Source organism: Gopherus flavomarginatus, chromosome 2 (genome assembly GCF_025201925.1).
Source record: "Gopherus flavomarginatus isolate rGopFla2 chromosome 2, rGopFla2.mat.asm, whole genome shotgun sequence".
NCBI lineage: Eukaryota > Metazoa > Chordata > Testudines > Testudinidae > Gopherus > Gopherus flavomarginatus.
In genome coordinates this window covers 174,816,776-174,838,144 of record NC_066618.1, presented here as the reverse complement: position 1 = coordinate 174,838,144, position 21,369 = coordinate 174,816,776, and the positions used below count along the sequence as shown (strand labels likewise).

The 21,369-nt window shown below is 41.6% G+C and overlaps 1 protein-coding gene across 1 annotated transcript in view; it reads right to left on the bottom strand.

The window, feature by feature from the left end:
* PHLPP1 (PH domain and leucine rich repeat protein phosphatase 1) overlaps positions 1–21,369 on the bottom strand; it is a 231,634-nt gene that overhangs the window by 108,234 nt on the left and 102,031 nt on the right. Inside the window, exons 2-3 of the mRNA XM_050939834.1 lie at positions 12,385–12,581; positions 8,301–8,426 (exon numbers count right to left, since the gene is read on the bottom strand). Of these exons, the coding sequence (XP_050795791.1) occupies positions 8,301–8,426; positions 12,385–12,581 (323 nt within the window). The remainder of the gene's footprint in view (positions 1–8,300; positions 8,427–12,384; positions 12,582–21,369) is intronic.

Below are 21,369 nucleotides of genomic sequence, written 5' to 3'. Positions count from 1 at the left end.
CAAATTTACCTTAAAATCAACTGCCTTATTAAAAAGGAATTAAAATAAAGCAGGAAGGCCAACTGCCCAGCTAGCACATCCTAGAAAAAAAGTCTTAAATATGTTTTAAAACTATTTTATAAGAGTTTCCTAAAGCTGCCCCCAGAGGATCTTAAAAGGTAGGACATTAAATGCTACTGCAGTGTGCCCATCTGCCCTTATCCGGTGGATGGGTGTGCTACTTAATTGGAGAACAAAAAATATTAAAAAAAAAAAAAAAAAAAAAAAATCAAAACTACAGGTTTACTTTGCTTTCACAAATTATGAATAAGTTCATCACCAGTGTGTAGTCAAGAAAATGCCAAAGGATGAGAGATCAAAACAGCCAATCTCAACCACTTTTAGAAAATGCCCAGCTAATACAAATACCTTTACCTCTAGACTAAGAAAAAAAAAAATCAGACTAAAACATTTGCATCAAACATACCTTTTATGGTTCTGAGTCCCTATTAGCAAATAGGAACAAGACTGACAACTGCTCCTTAGCACATGTGCACACAGTGGAATTAACCTTTTAGTTACTGGACTAAACTAGAGCTGCGCAAAGCACTTTTCTAATGTTTATTGCCTCTTTAAAAAGGAACCACTAAACCATCATGAAGTTCCTCCAACCACAATTTGACCCCTCCACCCACCCACCCACCCACGGACCAACTCAGTTTATCAGGTCTAGGAAAATTGTAATAGTCTGTGTAGACTTGTGTACCCTATTTATTTAGGAAGGTTTGCCCCCAAGCGTACCTCTCTCTTGCTCAGAGCTTTTCCTGGGAACTGAGAGTACTGTAGAAACTCAGAGCTACAAACACCTCGGGAATGGAGGTTGTTCGTAACTCTGAAAAAAGCATTATGGTTGTTCTTTTAAAAGTTTGCAACTGAATCTTGACTGAATACAGCTCTGAAACTTTACTATGGCTTTTAACCATCTTAACTTACATGAAACAAACACAGAAACAGTTTCCTTGTCAAATCTTTTTTTAAACTTCCCCCTTTTTTAGTAGTTTACATTTAGTTGTACAGTATTTGCTTTTTTGGGGTCTCTGCTGCCTGACTACATACTTTCAGTTCAAAATGAGGCGTGTGGGTGACCGGTCAGTTTGTAACTCTGGTGTTCATATTTCTGAGCTTCTACTGTATTAGGTAGAACTGAACTTCTCCAGCCGTAAACACATGAAATTATAGCAAATCAAGGCCAGATTAAGCATTAGGTTCATTAGGCCCATGCATAGGGTCTCTGATTCTGGACGCCACATGGTGCTCCAGAATTTAAAGATTCCATTTAATTCAGAAACAAAAGCTGTATTAAGATGTAGTTAAGATTGAGAATTTACAGTAAAATTACAATATCTTGTAATGTATTTTACCCTATCTTACAGCGTACTCTCAACCTTAAGTCCATCTTAATGTAGCTTGAGTCTGGGAATTTCACTTTTTCAAATTAAAAATTTCATACATGAAAGGTAAACAAACCCAAGGAAAAGGTTACCACGTAACATTTCCAGTTACTGGAAGTTATGGAATATTAAATCTTTTATTTAACTTCTATGGCCATATTCATTGTATATCCTGGCTGCTTAGTGCCATTCGAACAATGCAAAGCAGCTAGAATTGCCCAAAGCCGTCCTCTGCCTTTATTCTAGTGTTACTGGAAAGGAGGAGAATGGCTCAATCAAACTAAACAGCCAACACACTGAAGATATCTTAATGGAAATACTTTTGTATGTAATGTATAATAAATCCATGGAAGTCATTGCCACAGAGCAATTCATTTTCTTTAAAAAAAAGCAGCTTGGGCATTTGTAATAGTCATATTTGTAAAACAGCTTGAAGACATGAAAGTGCTGTACAAGTACTAAGTACTACGTGACTAATGATATCTACAATGTAGCTAGCATAAAAAGGAGTTATGAATCCTCATGCTCCAGGGCATATTACTATTGGAGAAGAACATCCATTTCTCTCTAAGGCATAGTATTGTACAATTTAAATAAGGGCACACTACATGGTTTTTTCTTCCTTGGAAAAGCATCTGTCGCTAGGTACTTTGAGACAGGGTATCTGATAGAGATGTACTGCTGGTGTCCTTGTTTGGAAGAGAGAACCGTACTGACCTCTTGTTGCAGTAATAGTATCCTGGTTAGGGCTGTGACCTGAACAGGTGTAACAAGAGTGTGGGACAAGTTAGCTTTTCTTAAGCGTAGCCTCACAAACGTGTCACACAAACTTTTTTGATCTAGGTCAGTGTTCTCTTCAGGAGGTGGAATGGCACCCACATGCACAGTGGGTAATAAATTGGTCTGTGTGGCAGAGGTATTAATATTTTCCCTTGGTAACTTCAAACAGCTAAGGAAAGTCCCACACAAAATGTGAAAAGGAATGTTTAAGTTCCAATGTCTTGTGAAAAGCCATTAAATACCTCCCCACCCAGTTCAGTCTTTTCTGCCTACAGATTAATGCTGTAAGGTATAAGGTGTTCAAAACTGTCAAAATTCTGGTATTCTAATTTAATGTTTGCTTCTTTTTGCTGTTTAGTATTACTACATTCTCTCTCCTCTTATTCCCATAGAAAATGTGTACAGTGATAGTCCAGAATCAACTGCTTAATCTGAACCACTTGCACTAAGGAACTGTACGAGTATCAGCATCTTGATTTCAAGTTAATGTAGACAACAAAATACTGTTAATATCAGAGTAGGAAAACAAGTTTACACACACACACACACACACACACACACACAAAATCACCTATTTGTTTTCAGCCTGACAATAGGGTAAATATAGTAGATTAATAAAACTGAATCCTCTTTATAAACCTTTTGAACAACCTACAAACTATAATTACAATATTTAGAAATTAAAACTAAAGTTATGATACACTGTAGAAAAAGGCTATCAATAATGAAGAGCATGCACATTTACAGCTTTTAAAAGCATTTCATTTGAGGCTAAATCACCATATTTAAAACTGACCTATTTGGAGCAAGTGTGTCACCAAGTTCCATATCTAGGTCAGCTTTTCTGCAGTGACCCCACTGAACCTCAGTCTTGAGCAGAACACACTGTAATCGCCTCCATTTCTACCTCCCCCACATGACAGAGTCTTATCTGTGTACAAGTCTACACACAATCAGCCCCCCCACTGTTTAAATGTGTGCGTACAAAGGACATATGAAAACCTATCCAAAAGCCATTAACAATAAACAGAAAATATTGGAGGTGGGGGTGGAAGCAAAGGGCAGTCTTGGCTAACGCACACTTTGAATCACCTTGTTTTTATTTTGAGCATTAGTTAACATTAAACTTTTTAAATTAAAGAAGCAACAGCATGCGCGTGTTTCCCATTATGTTTTCCACAATCTTAACTCTCAGCCTTTCACTGATAACTAGCGATAGGCAGAATTAGAAAGATGTGGAATTCATTCTGGTCTCCACAATAAAAGAAGAAATGAAAATTAACTCAATTATTGGATGCAAACAATTCAACCATTAATTGTTTTGAAGCTTGAATGAAATCCGTTTCCTTATCAATGTTTTCCTGTTGCATATATGATTTGTTAGGGATTTTTTTCTTTGACATGCTATTAAAATAGTCACTCGTCACCCTCCGTACAAAAATGCTGTCAAAGCAAGCAATCCTTTGCAAAGTCAAATGTTCAAGATTAAACTATGTGAGTTATATAAAAGTGCACAAGACCATCTGAGAATTTTTCCTGAAGCATGTATAAACAATACTACCTAATGTTTTTTCAATTGAAGATTTTTGTAATTGAAAACTAAAATGAAATTTTTCATAAATAAATATCTAGTGCTGTGACTTCCTGTGTTTATTAAATTTATGACGCATTTTATTTTTTGAATATACTAGTAAGTGGAAGTTTTTACTCTAATTTGTCAGAACATATCAGACAGATACTATTTAGGGACAACACAATTCTACTTTCAGACTATCCTTCACAGATGCTGAAGTGCTTTTGAATACTAGTGAATTTAATAATGTTGAGTGTTGTTAAAAATCCAAATAGATGCCACTAAGTAACGAATGCATTTTAAAAAACAATTTCGATGAGTTATTCACTACTACAAATTTCATACATCCCCTGCTCCAAAAACATTTAAAAGTGGACAGCATTTTAAATAGATCACTTCTATATAAAAAACATTTAACCTGTTACAAAGTTACACCTAAAAGCTAACAATGAAAGATTAGAGAAAATTCCCCCACCCCTCCCACCAGATGGTTTACTTTGTACATTTAAACAGCACATTTGTATTTCTCTCTCCCCCTCCCCCATTTCCGAGGGTGTTTTGAGTGCCTGAAACCAGTTTTAACTGAACTAGCTTTCAAATAGGTAGCATCCTTTAAGTTAAATACAGAAATGGAAATACAGGGCTAGGATTTATTTTGCTACAAAAGGACTCCATTTGGCTAAGCCACACTGGAAGATTACTTCCATCCTTCCCCTTTGTACATGCAACTCAGGAACTATTTGTTTCATCTTCTAAATTGAATTCTACAGGTACTGGTATCAGTACCCCAAATATTTAAATTTGTGGTTATTGCTAGTTTTACTATTTCAGTAAGACACTATTCTGTTATTGAATGATACTTCTCACACTAACGCATTTAACTGAGCTGGTATCACTTGTTTTCCATATTTATCTTACATAACAGTTTAGAGAAACTTCATTCTAACACATATTAAGTCCTGTCTGAAAGATGTGAATCTACAAAGCAGCTATACTACTGGAACAGAGCGATCGAGTTAGATGAACGTGTAAACTATGAAACAAAGATTTTCTCATTCTCTTTCTTGCTATGTGCTGCTGTCAACATACTTAAGTGTTGAACTGCCAACATTAGTGGCTTTCCTCAGTTCTGGCACTTAAAGCCTTCTATGAGCTCTGGGCTTGGAGTTCCACTCCCTCAATTTAAAAAAGGGAAGATGTCCTGATTATACGGGGAGATGTCCTCAGGTTGGCTACCTTCCCAATACTGTTAGTCATATGGGCGAGACAGAGCAAGAGAGAAAGCACAGCATGGTACAGAACAAGCCTACGCTGTCAGTAATTCAGTGGGACTTTCTGGCCATTTATTTCTACTTCTGAAGTTCATTGTTTTACACTGTTTATCCTCACTCATGAGATCTGCCCTTTATTCACCCAATGTCAGAGTCACTGGAGATGAAAGAACACTTGTCTTGCATAAAGATCAACTGAACAACAAGAACAAGCTCAAAACTGGATCAGATCAGACCCCAAACCATGTATACCTTGGCTTCAAAACAAGAAGTCAGGGAGTTTTAGGTTAGCGTTCCAATACAAAAGCCTAAAATAGATGAACTACTAGAACAGGGGTCGGTAACCTTTCAGAAGTGGCGTGCCAAGTCTCCATTTAGGCACTTTAATTTAAGGTGTCGCGTGCCAGTAACATATTCTAACATTTTTAGAAGGTCTCTTTCTATAAGTCTAATATATATATCTAAACTACTGTTGTATGTAAAGTAAATAACGTTTTTAAAATGTTTAAGAAGCTTCATTTAAAATTAAATTAAAATGCAGAGCCACCCCGGACCGGTGGCCAGGACCTGGGCAATGCGAGTGCCACTGAAAACTAGCTAACGTGCTGCCTTCGGCACCCGTGACACAGGTTCCCTACCCCTGTACTAGAACATGCACAAAGGGCATTCTGTTCCAGAAAAAATCCCAAACATTTATTGCCCAAAGAAAGCTACAACATAATTCAACCCAATTTACTATAGAAGCATAAAATAACAATCCTCTTTAAAAACCAATACTTCAAACATTCACTAGATAAAGTATGGTTTCAGAGTATACTGCCTTTTGGAAAAGCCAGAGACTGAAAATGATCTAAAGTGCCATATATCAGAGGGTAGCCGTGTTAGTCTGGATCTGTAAAAGCAGCAAAGAATCCTGTGGCACCTTATAGACTAACAGACGTTTTGGAGCATGAGCTTTCGTGGATGAATACCCACTTCCTCAGATGCATGTAATGGAAATATCCAGGGGCAGGTATATATATGTGTGCTAGCAAGCAAGCTAGAGATAACGAGGTCAGTTCAATCAGGGAGGATGAGGCCCTGTTCTAGCAGTTGAGGTGTGAAAACCAAGAGAGGAGAAACTGGTTCTGTAATTGGCAAGCCATTCACAGTCTTTGTTCAATCCTGAGCTGATGGTGTCAAATTTGCAGATGAACTGAAGCTCAGCAGTTTCTCTTTGAAGTCTGGTCCTGAAGTTTTTTTTGCTGCAGGATGGCCACCTTAAGGTCTGCTATAGTGTGGCCAGGGAGGTTGAAGTGCTCTCCTACAGGTTTTTGTATATTGCCATTCCTAATGTCTGATTTGTGTCCATTTAATATACAAAAACCTGTAGGAGAGCACTTCAACCTCCCTGGCCACACTATAGCAGACCTTAAGGTGGCCATCCTGCAGCAAAAAAAACTTCAGGACCAGACTTCAAAGAGAAACTGCTGAGCTTCAGTTCATCTGCAAATTTGACACCATCAGCTCAGGATTGAACAAAGACTGTGAATGGCTTGCCAATTACAGAACCAGTTTCTCCTCTCTTGGTTTTCACACCTCAACTGCTAGAACAGGGCCTCATCCTCCCTGATTGAACTGACCTCGTTATCTCTAGCTTGCTTGCTAGCACACATATATATACCTGCCCCTGGATATTTCCATTACATGCATCTGAGGAAGTGGGTATTCATCCACGAAAGCTCATGCTCCAAAACGTCTGTTAGTCTATAAGGTGCCACAGGATTCTTTGCTGCTTTTAAAGTGCCATAAAATCTATAAATCTCTTCAAAAAAAAATATCACACAAACTACCTTAATACAATCAAGAACATAAAAACTGGTAGTCTCTTACTAAATATGGAATTAATCAACATTAAAAATACAGTGGAAAATCAAAGAGAAAAATATTTAACCAGTGTGACAAAAGAACTGAAACATTCTTTACCCTTCAGCGTGCAAGATACAGGAATATGAGCTATTATCAGACACCGCAAAGAACCTGACTAAAGGAGTAGATGGGAAATAATGAGTATAATAGAGAAAGACAATTGCAGAAACAATCTCTCAAGACAAGATAATATGGCAACAAATAGTAAGAGGTTAATAATGCAAATGGTGGAAAAAAACACCACCTAAATTCTGTTGGCAAAGCCTGCTCTAACACACATGATGTATTTTTAAGTCCGGAACTCTACTTTAACATGCTCAGAGCTTTCATTTTTAAACATGAGTGGGCTTCCCCATCACACACACGGTAAGGCATAGACAGGAATCTAAACATTTTTGGACTGATGTTGAAAGTGTTTTAGTGTCAGCTTAGTTAGCTCTCCCTTATTGCCTCACCCTGCCCATTGCATTATGGGATTTCTGTTCAATTATCGATTTACTTCTCTTTTATTCTGAGGTTCCCTTGTATCCTCAGCATCTCCAGTCCCCTTGCCTGGCTTTTCCTACTGCACCACCTTATGCTGCTTTGCTATCAGAATGACAGGAGAAAGAGCAGGGCTGTTCTGAACTCTGCCACAACTGCTGTTCAGAGCTATTCCACTGAGGGAAGTGGGGAGAACAGATCATGCTGAACACGCTCCTCACCATGCTCAGTCTTTCCAGCAGAAGGCAAATGCAAAGGAGCTCTGAAATAGAAATTCATCAGCTCAGCTAGAAGATGGATTGCTCTATTTGTGGAGAGACTAGCACTGGTAGATGTATAATCTGACTGCAATGATGTTGAACAGGTACCAAAATACAGTATATTGGAGAACACTAATTGATCAGCAATAGGAAATATGTTGATACCTTGCCAGTCACTAAAACTTTACCTATTTTAAGACCGAAGTGAAGCACAACATTCTCAACAGAAGAACGCCTCCAACTGGTTCTTAAAGTTTCTAGCAGTGTCTTTGGGTTCTCTACATGTCTTACATTACCACAGCTTTTAATACTTCTGAAACACAACTTTTCATATTGAAAGCTTGGAAAGAGATGTTACTGACCTGCTCTATTCTAATGGCCTTATTCCCTACATTAGTGAGCAGCACCAAGGTGAGGAAAAGAGAGGTAAATCTGGCTAGTATTCTTTATTTAGGCAGGCAAATGGATTTTAACAGCACACACACCTCACTCCAGCCACAGACCCACAACAGTTTATGCCATTATGGTGAAAGTGAAAAACATTTTTCTTAAGTAGAAAAGGAAGGCAAACTCTAGCTGCTAGAGGTGTTCTTACCTTGGATGCTTGTCGAAGCCACCGTAAATACTCCGTGAAGGTATCAAAACAAATGTAATAGGTCTGGCTCTGAGGTCCAGAGGAACTAAATGCTAAACAGTGCTGGTGCTTTTTCACTTCTTCCACCTGTATTTAAAAAAGATAAAATAATTACTGCTTAAAATTTGGAAAGAAAGAGTCAGTGTGCAAAGGCAAAGTGAAGCTGTGAAACGGAGGAGCAGCACAAAAACCTCATTAAATATTGTTATGCCTGCAATCTAATTAATCTAGTGTCAAGGAGCCAAAAAACCCATGCAAGCAACAGATTAAGAAACCTGAACTGTTTAACAGGACTCTTGAATTAAGTTATATAAATGTACAGTTAGAGTTGAAGATAAAGATCTGGATAATTCTTAAGACTTGAATATCTCTCAAAATTAAACTGCCATAAAGCCAATTATTTTCTGGCATTTAAAAAAATGTGTATTAATCACATGCTGTTTCTGACTGTGAAAGGGAGTGGGAGATATGTAAATCTGACGGGCTGTGGGTAGGGGAGGGAAAGGAGAGGAGTTTGGCAATAACTCTTTTCTAGTTTAAACAAGTATTTGCTGATAAGCCTTTAACAGTGGAATGTGAAACAAAAAATATTTTGTGACCTTTGCTGCTCCTTTTATATAAAAACCGGCATCAAATGTTCAGTTTTGTCTGGATATTCCAAACACGTGAAAGCAAGAAGTCCTCATCTCTGTTTTTGCCCTGTTCTTCAGCAAGGTATATGGATGACCTGAAAAGAACTCTATAGAAAAAAAGACTTTCCTTATGAAAGACTTTTATATTGCTTTTATACATTCAATAAGGAGCTGCAAAGAATATAAAATTTAGTTTTGTTCTTCACTAGTAAAAATTTACCTTTAAAAAAGAAACTGGTACAATGTCTCCAAGATGTTTCTGTGATGTTTCACAACGCTATGTTCTGGAATGCCTTTTGTAAAGCAGGAAGTGGGTGAGGGAGAATTTTTTATTTAAAAAAAGTAATTAAAAAAAATACTTCTTCTGCTCCAACTGTCCCCCACCCAAGCCTCAATAGTGTAGGCTTTCAGCAAATATTTTTGGGCTTGACTCAGTTTTCATTTTATGTTTGCATTCTAAATTCAACTTGACCTCTTGCACATAAGCAATTCCTACAACATGCAGGAGACATAAGCAAAGACATACTTTTTGCCAATTCCATGAACAAAACCCTTTAAAGGCTCAGGATCCATTTGGTTAGCTCTCTATTTTTGATGCTAGAATTTTACCCTAATCCTCCCTTGTGGCTTAACTTGAGGTAACAGCAGGCTAGGAACGCTTGAATCTTGCACTTCCTAGTGTGCAGCAATGACTAATGCCATCTGCTGCTGGGGAGAGGGTTGTGGACTATCTCTTTGTATTTCTTCTGGCAGAGGGAAAGGACACACTCCATGGAAAAGGCAGGAACATTCTTGTATGGAGAAGACAGAGAAAAGAGTTGCTAGAACAGGGGAAGCTCCACACAACTAGATTTGGCATATAAAATGCCCTAATACAGAATATTAAGTGGAACTCTGAAAACTGACTTTGTAAATATGATATCATGAACTTCCATGTTTAGCGTCTCTCAGTCGATTTCAATATCATGTGCTAGTACACAAGGTTCAAAAAAGATTCAGCTGCCAGCCCTGCAAAAATCAGCTTGGGGTCCAAGAATCAAGAAGGATTCTTCTCATCCTGTGCATCACAACTAGTGATGAAGATTCTGCAGGCCATATTGGGTCTCCAGTTGCTCCTATGTAGCCCCATTGTCATCAGTGCTGTTTCATAGGCATATCCGATTGGAATACATTCTGTTGATGCACAAGATGGAACAGAATCCAGCTCACTTTCTTACCAAACAGGTAGCATGAGCAAACAGCAATAAACACTAAGCCCCGGTCTACACTGGGGGAGGGTTGACCTAAGATCGCGTAGCTGAAGTTGTGTATCTTAGGTTGACTTACCTGGCTGTGAGGACGGCAGCGAGTCGACCGCTGCTGCTCCTCCGTCGACTCTGCTTCCGCCTCTCATGAGCTGGAGTTCCGAGTTGACGGGGAGCGCATTCAAGGATCAATTTATCTGCGTCTAGACAAGACTCGATAAATTGATTCTCGATAGATCGATCTCTACCTGCCAATCCAGCAGGAAGTAAAGACCTGCCCTAAGGCTATGACTACACTTGCAGATGTAGAGTGTTGTGAGTTAAACTAGCCCTTGGAGAGCGCAGTAGGGAAAGTGCTGCAGTGTGTCCACACTGTCAGATTCGAGCACACTGGTATGGCCACATTAGCAGCTCTTGTAACGCCAGTGCACTGTGGTAGCTATCCCAGTGTGCAAGTGGCTGCAGTGTGCTATTCAAATGGAGGCGTGGGTGGAGTGCGACAGGGAGTGTGTTGTGTGTATGGGGAAAGAGACTGTTTTGGGCGGCAGAGAGTAAGTTCAGACAGCAGCAGGGGAAAACCCTGACATCAGCCCCCCCCACACACACACAGCATCATTCCACAGTAATGGTTTACTTTGTGTCCCAGAGCAGATAAGCATGCTGCTGTCAGAAACGGAGCTTTGAAAGGGGATAGCCACGTGGCTGCCAGCCGAGTTCAAAACAATGACAAGAGTGGCCATTTGACTTCCAGGGATTATGAGAAGTTTCCAGAGGCCAATCACAGTGCAGTAATGCAACATGTCATCCACAATGACACTCACGCATTTCAGTCAGGGGGCAGCAAGCTCTATGCTTCTCATGGAGGTGGATTACCAGGGGCACTCCAGCCACAGAGTCCAGGCGCTCTAAGCGCCTTGCCAGTGTGGACACCTCAGAAGTTAGGATTTAATGCGCTCTAACTTTCTAGTGACTTAGGGCTTGGCTACACTTGCAAGATACAACTCTGAATATACAGAACAGATTTGTTGATTAAGATGGTGCCATTTTACAGTTATGCTGTGGAACTGCTCTAAAATTTAGTGCATATATTTACACATGCAACCTAATGAAAACTAAACTCAGCCAATGGGCAAAGTAATGTACTACTCAGCAAATGCAATAAAAACATGTCTTGCCATATACAAGAGGTGGCTAAACTGCTCCTGAGCCGCATGCGGCTCTTCTACAGTTAAAATGCAGTGTAGGGGGTTGGGGGGGAGAAGAGCTCAGGAATTCTGCCAGAGATGACTAGTTCCTGCTGAGAGTGGGGGGGAAGGGGCACAATTTAGAGGTTTGGCCCTCACAACCGCTTGAGTCATGCCCCCCAAGGGACGCCACCCCTTCTTACACCGAGCAGCTTCTCCCTGCAGCTCTCAGAAGCAGCAGCAAACAGCTGGGAGGAAGGGGCCACTGCTTTAGCTCCACAGGGAGAGTCAGCAGCAAAAGTGGCAGCTCTCCCTGCATCTCCCAGCTGATTGCTGCTGCCTCTCCCCACGGCCACAGCTCCCAACTCACTGGCAACAGCAGTTGCTGTGCAGGGAGGGGGCCTGGTGGAACCATGCAACTGAGCAGGGTCAGTCAACTCTGGCAAAAATCTGTGGAGACATGTGACCCCATATGCCCCCCTCATATGTTGTTTCTGGCCTCTGCCGAGCAAGGAGCGAGGTCTCAGGGCTTCAGCCCCGCGGGGTGTGCCTGCAGGTGCTCGGGACTTCAGCAGAAGTGGAGCTGAAGCCCTGAGCCTCGGCAGGCGCACCCTGGCTCTCGAATTTCTGAAGCTTGTTGTATGTGCCTTGGAGGGTCAATAAATTTGGCCACCCCTGCCATACACACATACATACACAGAACAATACTATGTGAAATGAGATAATGATCTCTCACACAAAATTTAATTGCTATTCCCTGATTTTTGCCATTTTTAAGCTCTCAATTAAAGAACTTTGCAAGAAGACAAAAATGAAGCAGCTACAGGTAGTAAGTGTTATGTCCAGTAATAATTGTTATCATCAGATTCCACAGAGCACAAGCTCCTTGGGGCAGGAACTTGTGTCTGAAAATCACCACGTACACCTACAGCAGTGAAAAATAGGATTAAGTGAGCAGCCTCAAGCATTACCAAAAACCACTTACTTTTCCACCAATTAGAGGGAGAACATGCATCTTTCCAGTTTGGCTTTCTTTCACTGATGATACGATTAGGCACGTCCCACAAAGGATAACTTGGCGCCTTGTCCATCTGTTGACTGGCAAATGCATTTTCCCTTTTCGTACATTGTACATTCCTGAGAGCTGAATCCGTTCAGAGTTGCCAGTGCTGTGGGGCTTTCCTGAAATTGAAACAAAAGCAGGCACTTTATCATTAAGGATGTTCCTTTTCCAATCATTCTTAATAATGTTGAGCACAATCCGACAAACCACCACCAATTCTGGAGCCAAACAAACAAATAAAGGATTTGAGCACTGCAGTACCAATACATGGATACTGAAGAAAGGAAATTGTACTAGTCAATATTAGTCTTGCAGTTTTGGTACATTTAAATACACCTCTACCCCGATATAACGCAGTCCTTGGGAGACAAAAAAAAATCTCACCATATTATAGGGGAGACTGCGTTATATCAAACTCGCTTTGCCCCCCCCCCCGTTCCTTGTTCCCTGACCGCCCCCTCCAGAGAACTCCATCCCTAAACACTTCCAGGATACCACCCCCTACCCAACCCCTGACTGCTCCGACCCCTATCCACCCCTCCCTGCCTCCTGACAGGCACTCACCGGCAGCGGCAGGAAGTGGAGCAGCCCGGCCCCAGTCCACTCCACCCTGCTAGCTCCCAGTTGCGGTGCTCTGCTTCCCGCCGTTGGTGAGCATGGAGAGGTTGGGGAAAGGATGCCCCCTCGAGTCACCTGTGGTGGAAAGAGGAGTGACGTGGCCCCAGCCTGCTCCGCTTTCCTTGCCCCGGCCCCAGCCGTGTCGCCGGGAAGGTGGCTGAGGAAAGGTCCTGCACTCACCTGCGGTGGGAACTGGAGCGCCACGCAGGTGAGTGCAGGGACGATGGGGAAAGGATGCTCCCCGTACTCACCTGTGGCGGGAAGTGGAGCGCTGCAGCTGTGAGCTGGCAGAGTGGAGCGCGATGGGGCCGGGCTGCTCCGCTTCCGCCACTGCTGGTGAGTGGGGGGGGAGGAGTGAAGACAGTCCCTTCCCCCAAGCCCCCTCCCGAGTGACACAGCTGGGGATGGGGCAAGGGAAGCAGAGCGGGCTGCTCCCAGTCCCCCGCTAATCCCCTGGGCCACTCTGGGACTGAGGGGCCCCAAAAAGTGCCCTCCCACCACTTCTGCCCCCCAGACCCTGGGGGGGAGCCCCTGACCACTCCCGAGACCCTCTGCCCTTATCAAATCCCTCGGCCCCAGCCTGGCCCGACACCCTTAACACACTGCTCAGAGCAGCGTGTCAGAGCTTTACTGTGTTGTATGTGAACCCGTGTTCTATCAAGTTGCATTATATTGGGGTAGAGGTGTATTTGCCTAGAAAATTTCGAAAATAATTTTTTGCATCTTCTGCTTTACAACTATGTACAATACCTTTTCTTGCCTCTCTTCTGAATCAGTGCCAAAACCACACTAACCCATCCCTAGTAATTATATTTCAAAGACTGTGTAATATGCATTTTGAATACTTGTTTAATAGTACGGAAGCGTTCACAGACTTGGAATGTCCTCTATTCATTAGAGCTTGGAATTCATTTCAAACATCTCTAGATGTTACTGTTTCAGTCTCACTAGACCCTCAAAATTGCCCACAGCACTTTTATGTACAGTAAAACAGAGAAACTGCAGACGGGGTAACAAATGAGCAGTTACCAAACCAGTGACCAGGCTGGTCATTTAAAGGAGAACTCTCTGTAATACAAAGCTTTCTTCCCAAAGAGGCCACCATTGACAGACATTCAGTGGCCACATGGTGCAGCAGATTATGGAGCTCTATGCTTAAATTCTTAGGCCTCAGGGGGAAAGGATTATCATTGTCTCACTATAATCTGAAGCATTTATCCATATTAAAATTACCACCACCTCCAAATCTGGCATTACTCCGCTAAAGACAAGCCGAGGACTAAAGTAGCAAGGCTGCTGCGAGTCAGGACAGAGGTGCAATGACAGATGTGTGATACATTGGCTAAGCTTGTTAATACTGTGCTTGGTTTTAGTGCAACTTTTCTGACAGCATATTTAAAGAAAGGTTTTGCTGTTGGTGAAACAGCAGAAGCAGTAACTCCAATAAATTTCCTGATGCCTAGACACAAGACTGGTAAAATGAAGATTCATCCATTTTCTAAATTAAACCATAAAGCATGAGATCAAGAGAAATCTTATGATATAATTTCTTTAAAGAAATGAAAACCTGAAATCCCACAATTCTAGGGGATTATTACAACAGATGCTGCAGATTAGGATCACTCCAGTCAGGGCCCACTATTTGAAAAAGATAAGTCACAGTGCAGAACCACCCTTTTCTAAGGGTCGATGTCTCTCACCAAATCAGCTCTTTTAAATTAGCCTTAGAAGACAAAACAATTTAAGTCACCTACCCCAAAGTAATTTTCCCCAATGCCAACTGCAACTATCACTTCCCTTTTAAAATCTGTTTATTAAACCCAAACTTGGCACGGTTAGTCCCAGTTTTGCTATGCTCTAATTAACTCTGGCATTTAGGCTACAGTCTGCCTGTTTAGAACTCCAAGAATGCTGCTGTAACTTAAAAAAGGATACTTCATTGCCTACAGGTTTCTGGCATTTATTAATAATTGATACTCTGACATGGCACTACCAAGTATCAAACTCAAATCCATCAGAAGATGAAGACATTCCTATTATGTCCAACAGCACTTCGAAGATGGGGGCACACAGTGTAAACAGTTGCAATCTAATCAGATGATCAGGCTATGGCTGGAACTTTATTATTGTATGAACCTGCTATCAAATGCAATGAACCTAGTACAGTACTGAGAACCAAACCTTTAGGAGAAGAAATCTCCATGAGGCAAATCAAAAAGTTATTTTGAGAGCTTACATGGCAAAAGAAGTTGGAAAAACACCTTGTTATTGTTCATATGTATGGCTACCGTAGTGCTAGGAATGTGAATCAGTGTTGTGCCATGCTAGGTGTTATACAGAAGTAGGACCACTGTTTGCTATGAAAAGGTTTACAAAATTTGTGACCAAACTCAGAACTCCTTTAGAAAAGTCATAAAGTAGACCACCAGGGCTGATGCTGTTTGGAGATAATATTCCTGTGGATAAGCTCTATAAGATGTCTAGAGAGGCCATGTTGCTGCTACATGGCAGAAAAGTCAGACATGTCCAGAGCCAAGATATGAAGAGCAATGGTCTTCAGGCAGACTGGGGGCTATATCAGACCAGAGCGTACCTTCACTTATACTTTAATAAACAATAATTAACTAAAGGCAGCTTCGTTGTTTAACGAGGTAAACACAGGCTCATCCTCCAAAGCTAACTACATGCAAAAAGAGTTTAGAAAGAATCAACAAGAGAATGAACACAGTTAACATCCACCAATACCATGTCTCTCACAACTACCTTTGGGAGAGAGAGTTTAAGTAATGCTTCTCTTCATTTTATACTATGGATCATACCTCTCAATAGATCAAGAATAATTCCCAATCTTGCAACTGATTCCACAACTTAAAACATTGAACAAAGTTTAGAAGTTTAAAATCTGCAGGAACTGATAACTTGCACCTAGGAGTTTTAGAAGAACTGGAGGAAGAATTCTGAAACATTTAACAAATGTTGGAATACTGGGAAGTTCCAGAAGGCTGTTAAAAGATGAAAATGTCAATAATTAGAAAGGATAAGTGGAATGATCATGGTAACTACAGGCCAACTAGCCAAAACTTGATCCAAGGCAAAGTCGTGGAGATGTTAGTAGAGAGTGAAGTCCGTAAGAAAAATTAAAGGAGGGCAATAGAATTAGTACGAAACAACAAACTTGATATTTTTGATATTACAAGTACGGGTAATTTGACATTTGCGAAGTGTTTGGTTTAATACCACATAATATTCAGATTAACAAAATTAGAAAAGACCAATATAGCACATTATATGGATTTAAAACTGGTGAACTGTAACTCAAACTCAAAAGGCAACTGTATCATATAGGTGAATCATCATCCTAGAAGGGATGTTTCTAAAGGGGTTCTTTAGCTATCTTGGCTCAATGCCATTCAGTGTCTTTGGGCATGCCTACACTACAAAATTAAGTCAGTTTAAGTCAACCTACAGCCATTGCAGTAATTAAAGCAGGGGTTCACATCCACACTAAGCTCCTCCTCCTAGCAGTGGTACACGCCCTCACCAGGAGCGCTTCTACCAACTTAACTGTGTGGGGCACTGACAGCAGGAGTCCCCTTTTCCCCCCACTCTGGGGCTGATAACCCAAGCTGTCTGCCCCAGGGGCCATTCCATCTGTCAGCCCTGGGGTGGGGGGATGACTCCAGCTGTGAACCCCACATGGGGCTGACAGGCAACAAGTGATGTCCTAACTACATCAACCAAAGCACGCCTCTCGCGGAGATGCAGTTAAGTCGATGTAGTAGGCGACTTACGTCAGTGGGGGCAGGGGTGAAAGTAACTTAAAGGACTTGCTGGTACTCCAGAGTCCTGTGGAGGGAGAGGGGCCTCAACCGGAAGAGGTGGGGCCTTTAAAACCTAGGGCTTTTAAATCAGGATTTAAAGGGCTTGGGGATTCAGCTGAAGCTAGGAGCTGGGCCCTTTAAATCACCCCCGTGCTACCAGCTGCAGAGGCAGCTGGGAGCCCTGGGGTTGGGTAGGGGTGAAAGTAATTTACATTTCTTACCCATATGGTCCAATTGAAGCAACCCACCTCTCCTACATACTTCATGGATCCCTCCCATTGCATGCCAGATAGAGAAAATAAAACTACTATTACTACTACCAGTACTGTCTGTAATAAAACTTCACTATTGGAATAAGCCTGAAAAAGTGAAAACTCACTATCACATTTTTCTCTGCATCTTCCCTCCTCCTCCAGCCAGGCTGCAGACACTAGGCTCCATGCTTTCTCCCTGCCTGGCATTGAGCAGCAGCTGCAGGGGCTTCCCTCTAGCTTGCAGCAGGGAGCAGGGAGACTGGCTGAGGGAGGGAGAAGACTGCCTCCTGCATAAGAACAGTTTAAACTCAGCTGTTCCCTGCGTAGTTCAGTAACATTTCAAAGAGGATCTGCAAGCAGTTTGGACATCACAACCATGATCCTCTGCTGGGAAGGGAATGGGATAGATTTGAACTTGGAAATGGTTTCTGATTTTGATTGCGTTTTGTGTGCATAGGAGATCACCTCATCCCGGGGGCAGAAAAGAACTGCTCCTGCCATGGTCACATACACCCTTCCCTCCTTCCCCACAACAACAACTGAGAATGAAATTAACAAGGATGCTAGAAATGGCTTCTAACCCTAGGGGTTGAACTGTGCAGGAAACAGCTGAGTTTAAACTGTTCTTATGCAGGCAGCAGCACCGGGCATCTCAGCCAGTGTCCCGACTGCAAGCTAGAGCCTAGAGGAGAACCCCTGCTGGGGGATGTGGGGGAGGAATACAGAGCCTTGTCTGCAGCCTGGCTGGAGGAGGGGGAGGGAGGAGACGAGAAACCAGTGTGACAGTGAGTTTTCCCCTTCCACCTGCTTTTATTAGCTCTGGATTTAAGCTGTGCAGCCAAATGCTTGTATTTGTTATGTATATTAGTATTGGAGACAAGATCCCCTCATCCCGGGGGCAAACAAGGACTGCCCCTGCCATGGTTAAACACACCCTCCCCCCTCCTCCCAGCTACTGTGAGTGAAATTAACACGGATGCCAGAAACCCCTCCTAACCTCGAGGGCTGAACCACTCAGGGAACAGCTGAGTTTAAACTATGCAGGGGGCAGGCTTCTCCCTCCCTCAGCCAGTGTCCTTTTTTTTACCGGTCCTCCGTACCGGCTTACTTTCACCTCTGAATGGGGGCTATATTTTAGTGTAGCTGCTTACAGAGTAAGATCAATGTAAGCTGCCTTACGTCAACCAAATTCTGTAGCCCAGGCCTTTATTAGTTAGTTGGAAGAATAAAACCACTACTAACAGAGTTGCCAATGACAAAACTTGGTAGAATGGTAAATAACGTGAAGGCCAGGTGAATTGTACAGAACAATCGGGATTGCTTGGTAAGCTGAGTTCATTTGAACATCATGTGTTATAATATAACCAAATGCAATGTCATACATCTAGAGACAAAGATGGTCATACTTAGTGGATAGGGAATTGTATTTTGGAAAGCAGTGACTCTGAAAAGGATTTAGGGATTACTGTGGATAACCAACTGAACATGAGCTTCTAGTGCAATGCTCTGTCTAAGAGGGCTGGTGTGAAATACTGAATAGCAACAGGGAAGTGATATTGCCTTGTGTAAAAATGGTTTCCCATTCCAGGGTCCCCACTTGGAAAAAAATGTTGAAAAACTGGAAAGGGTTCAGAAAAGAGATACAAGAATGATGGGATGTCTGGAAAAAACTGCCTTATAGCATGAGACTAAAGATGATCAGTAGACGAAAGCTTATGCCCAAATAAATAAATCTGTTAGTCTCTAAGGTGCCACAAGGAGGCATTTTTTTTTCTGATACAGACTAACACGACCACCACTGAAACTTGTCAGTATACTTAGTTCATCCAAGAAAGAATTAAGAGGTAATTTGGCCATTTTACGAAACTACGTGAGTAGAATTGTCAGACACCTCTGATTTTGCAGACAAAGCTAGATACATTCAGACTAGAGATACAGGGAAAATATTTAACAGTTAGGCTGATTAAACTTTGGAACCAAATGATGTGGTAGATTCTCCATCACTTGAAGGTCTTTAAATCAAGACTGGCTATCTTTTAAAAACCTGTTCTCAACTAAAACACCAGATTTGATTCAAGAATTACTGGGCAAAGTTCTGTGGTTTGTGTTATAGATGAATACAGACTAGATTGTTATATGATCCCTTCTGGTCTTAAAAAGCTAACCAACTTTCCAGTAACTACAGTACTTTGTTATACAAAACATTACAACAGTATACGGAGAAAAAATAAATTTAGCTTTACTGAAATAGGAGTAACTGCTTGCTTATGTCCTTTCCCTTCTTCATTTGGTATCTTCACTATGCGTATCTTTTTTTTTTTTTTTTTTTTTTGAGTGCAAGACTTGATACTAATACTTTCCCTTTATTTCCTGCTGCCCAAAGTGCTCTAATATTCTAGTCACTCATTTGGTTCACTCCTACAGGATTGCAATTCCTCAATATTTAATGTCATCTGGAAGTTTGATCATAGTTCAATTTACAGTGCAAAAGAAAAACATGAGGCAGTTCTACATGATTCTGAGAGGTGCTAAACTATTCTGAGCTTACTTGAATCCATCTGAGCACCACTGAGTTAATGTGTCACTAGTTCAGAGTTACCCGATAGCTGAATTCCCACCCAGGGAGCACATGGCTCAAAGGAGAAACTATTTAACAGGAAGCAATCTTGTCTGCTGACAGATTAGCTTGAACAGCTTGTAAGTTTAAAAAGATCAAGACTATTAGTTGCCAAAGAGTGCACCAGGCAGGAAAGCCTCAGCAATGGTGAGTTACAGAGTTAGACAACAAAAGAACAAAGATTTTTTGACAGAGTGAAGGAACTCATATCTGCTGCTTCTCACTGCACCATCATCAAGGCAGCAGGTGGCAGAATATGGCATCAACAACAGATCCATTACTGTAAGCAAGAATACAGAATAGCTAAATGAAGTAGAGGGAGAGGAGGAGAGCAAGCCAAGACCAAAGAATTCATCCAAACTTTATATGGCCCAAAAAAACCAAACAAGCCATGCACGGGAGGCAGAAGTTAGTCTCTGATCTATTATAAGGCGGCACAAACTCTTTTTATGGTTAATTGTCCCATCCCTTTCATGAATGTGAACTCTGAACAAAAACTTTAAACACCTTCCATTTGGGTTACAGATCAAGGTTCTGAAGGCAAACAACTTGTAGTATACCAGACTATAACCACAAGTATTAACAATCTCTGCTGGGAGGCTGTTAGTTAATTGGTTAAATTATCCATAGCTGAAAGCAATACATTCTCACTGGAGACCAACATTTAGAATCTGCTTCCTCAAGCCGCCTGACAGCACTCCAATTTGGTGTATTTCAGAGAACAGTGTATGTCATATTTTCTCCAATATATGAAAAGTACCTAAGGATGCTTTATGATTGCACCAATAAAAAATTCAACAATCAATCTTAAATATTTTTGCAGGAATTATCATCTTGATGTAAAAGAGCGAAGACCAGAACGTCCAAAGCAAATCCCAAACACATAATAGAAAAAAGAGTGGGTTGAGCATTTGAAAAAACACAAAGAAATCAAAATAGGTTGGGTAAATTGGCAAGAAAAAGATTTTTCATTCCTATTAAGACTCCAAAAGTACAACCCTGTACACACCCAGAACAAGACAAGACATTTATAATATAACATTCTATGCAACGCTTCAAAGAGATGTCAGAGATCGAGCAACAGACCACTCAGTTAACCTGCCATTCAGGTTACCTTTAGTTTTAAATTTGTCCCAGGACCTAGAGAGGAATTGGTGGCATTTAAAATAAGAGTATAAAAACCTAGGGTTTTGATTTTAACTTTAGACTTGTCATACAAAAACCAGCAGCATGGCCATGGCTGGCCCAGATCAGCTAACTCAGGATCGCGGACCTTGGGCTGCAGGGTGAAAAACAGTGGTGTAGACTTCAGGCTTAGCGCCTGGGTTCTAGTCTTAGACCCAATCCCATTGGGCTCCGAGATCTCACTCTCCTGGGGGATTCAGAGCCATGGCTCCAACCCTGAGTGTCTGCACTACACTTTTAAAGCCCCACAGCCGGAGTCCCACGAGCCCAAGTCAGGTGACCAGGAGCCGGCTGCAGCTGTGCTGCAAGTCTGTTGTGGCAATGTAGACGTGCCTTCAGATGGAAGAGGCCAGAAGCACTGCTCTCCCACATGAAGCACAGCTGGGTAATAGTTATCTTCTGGAGGTTTCCC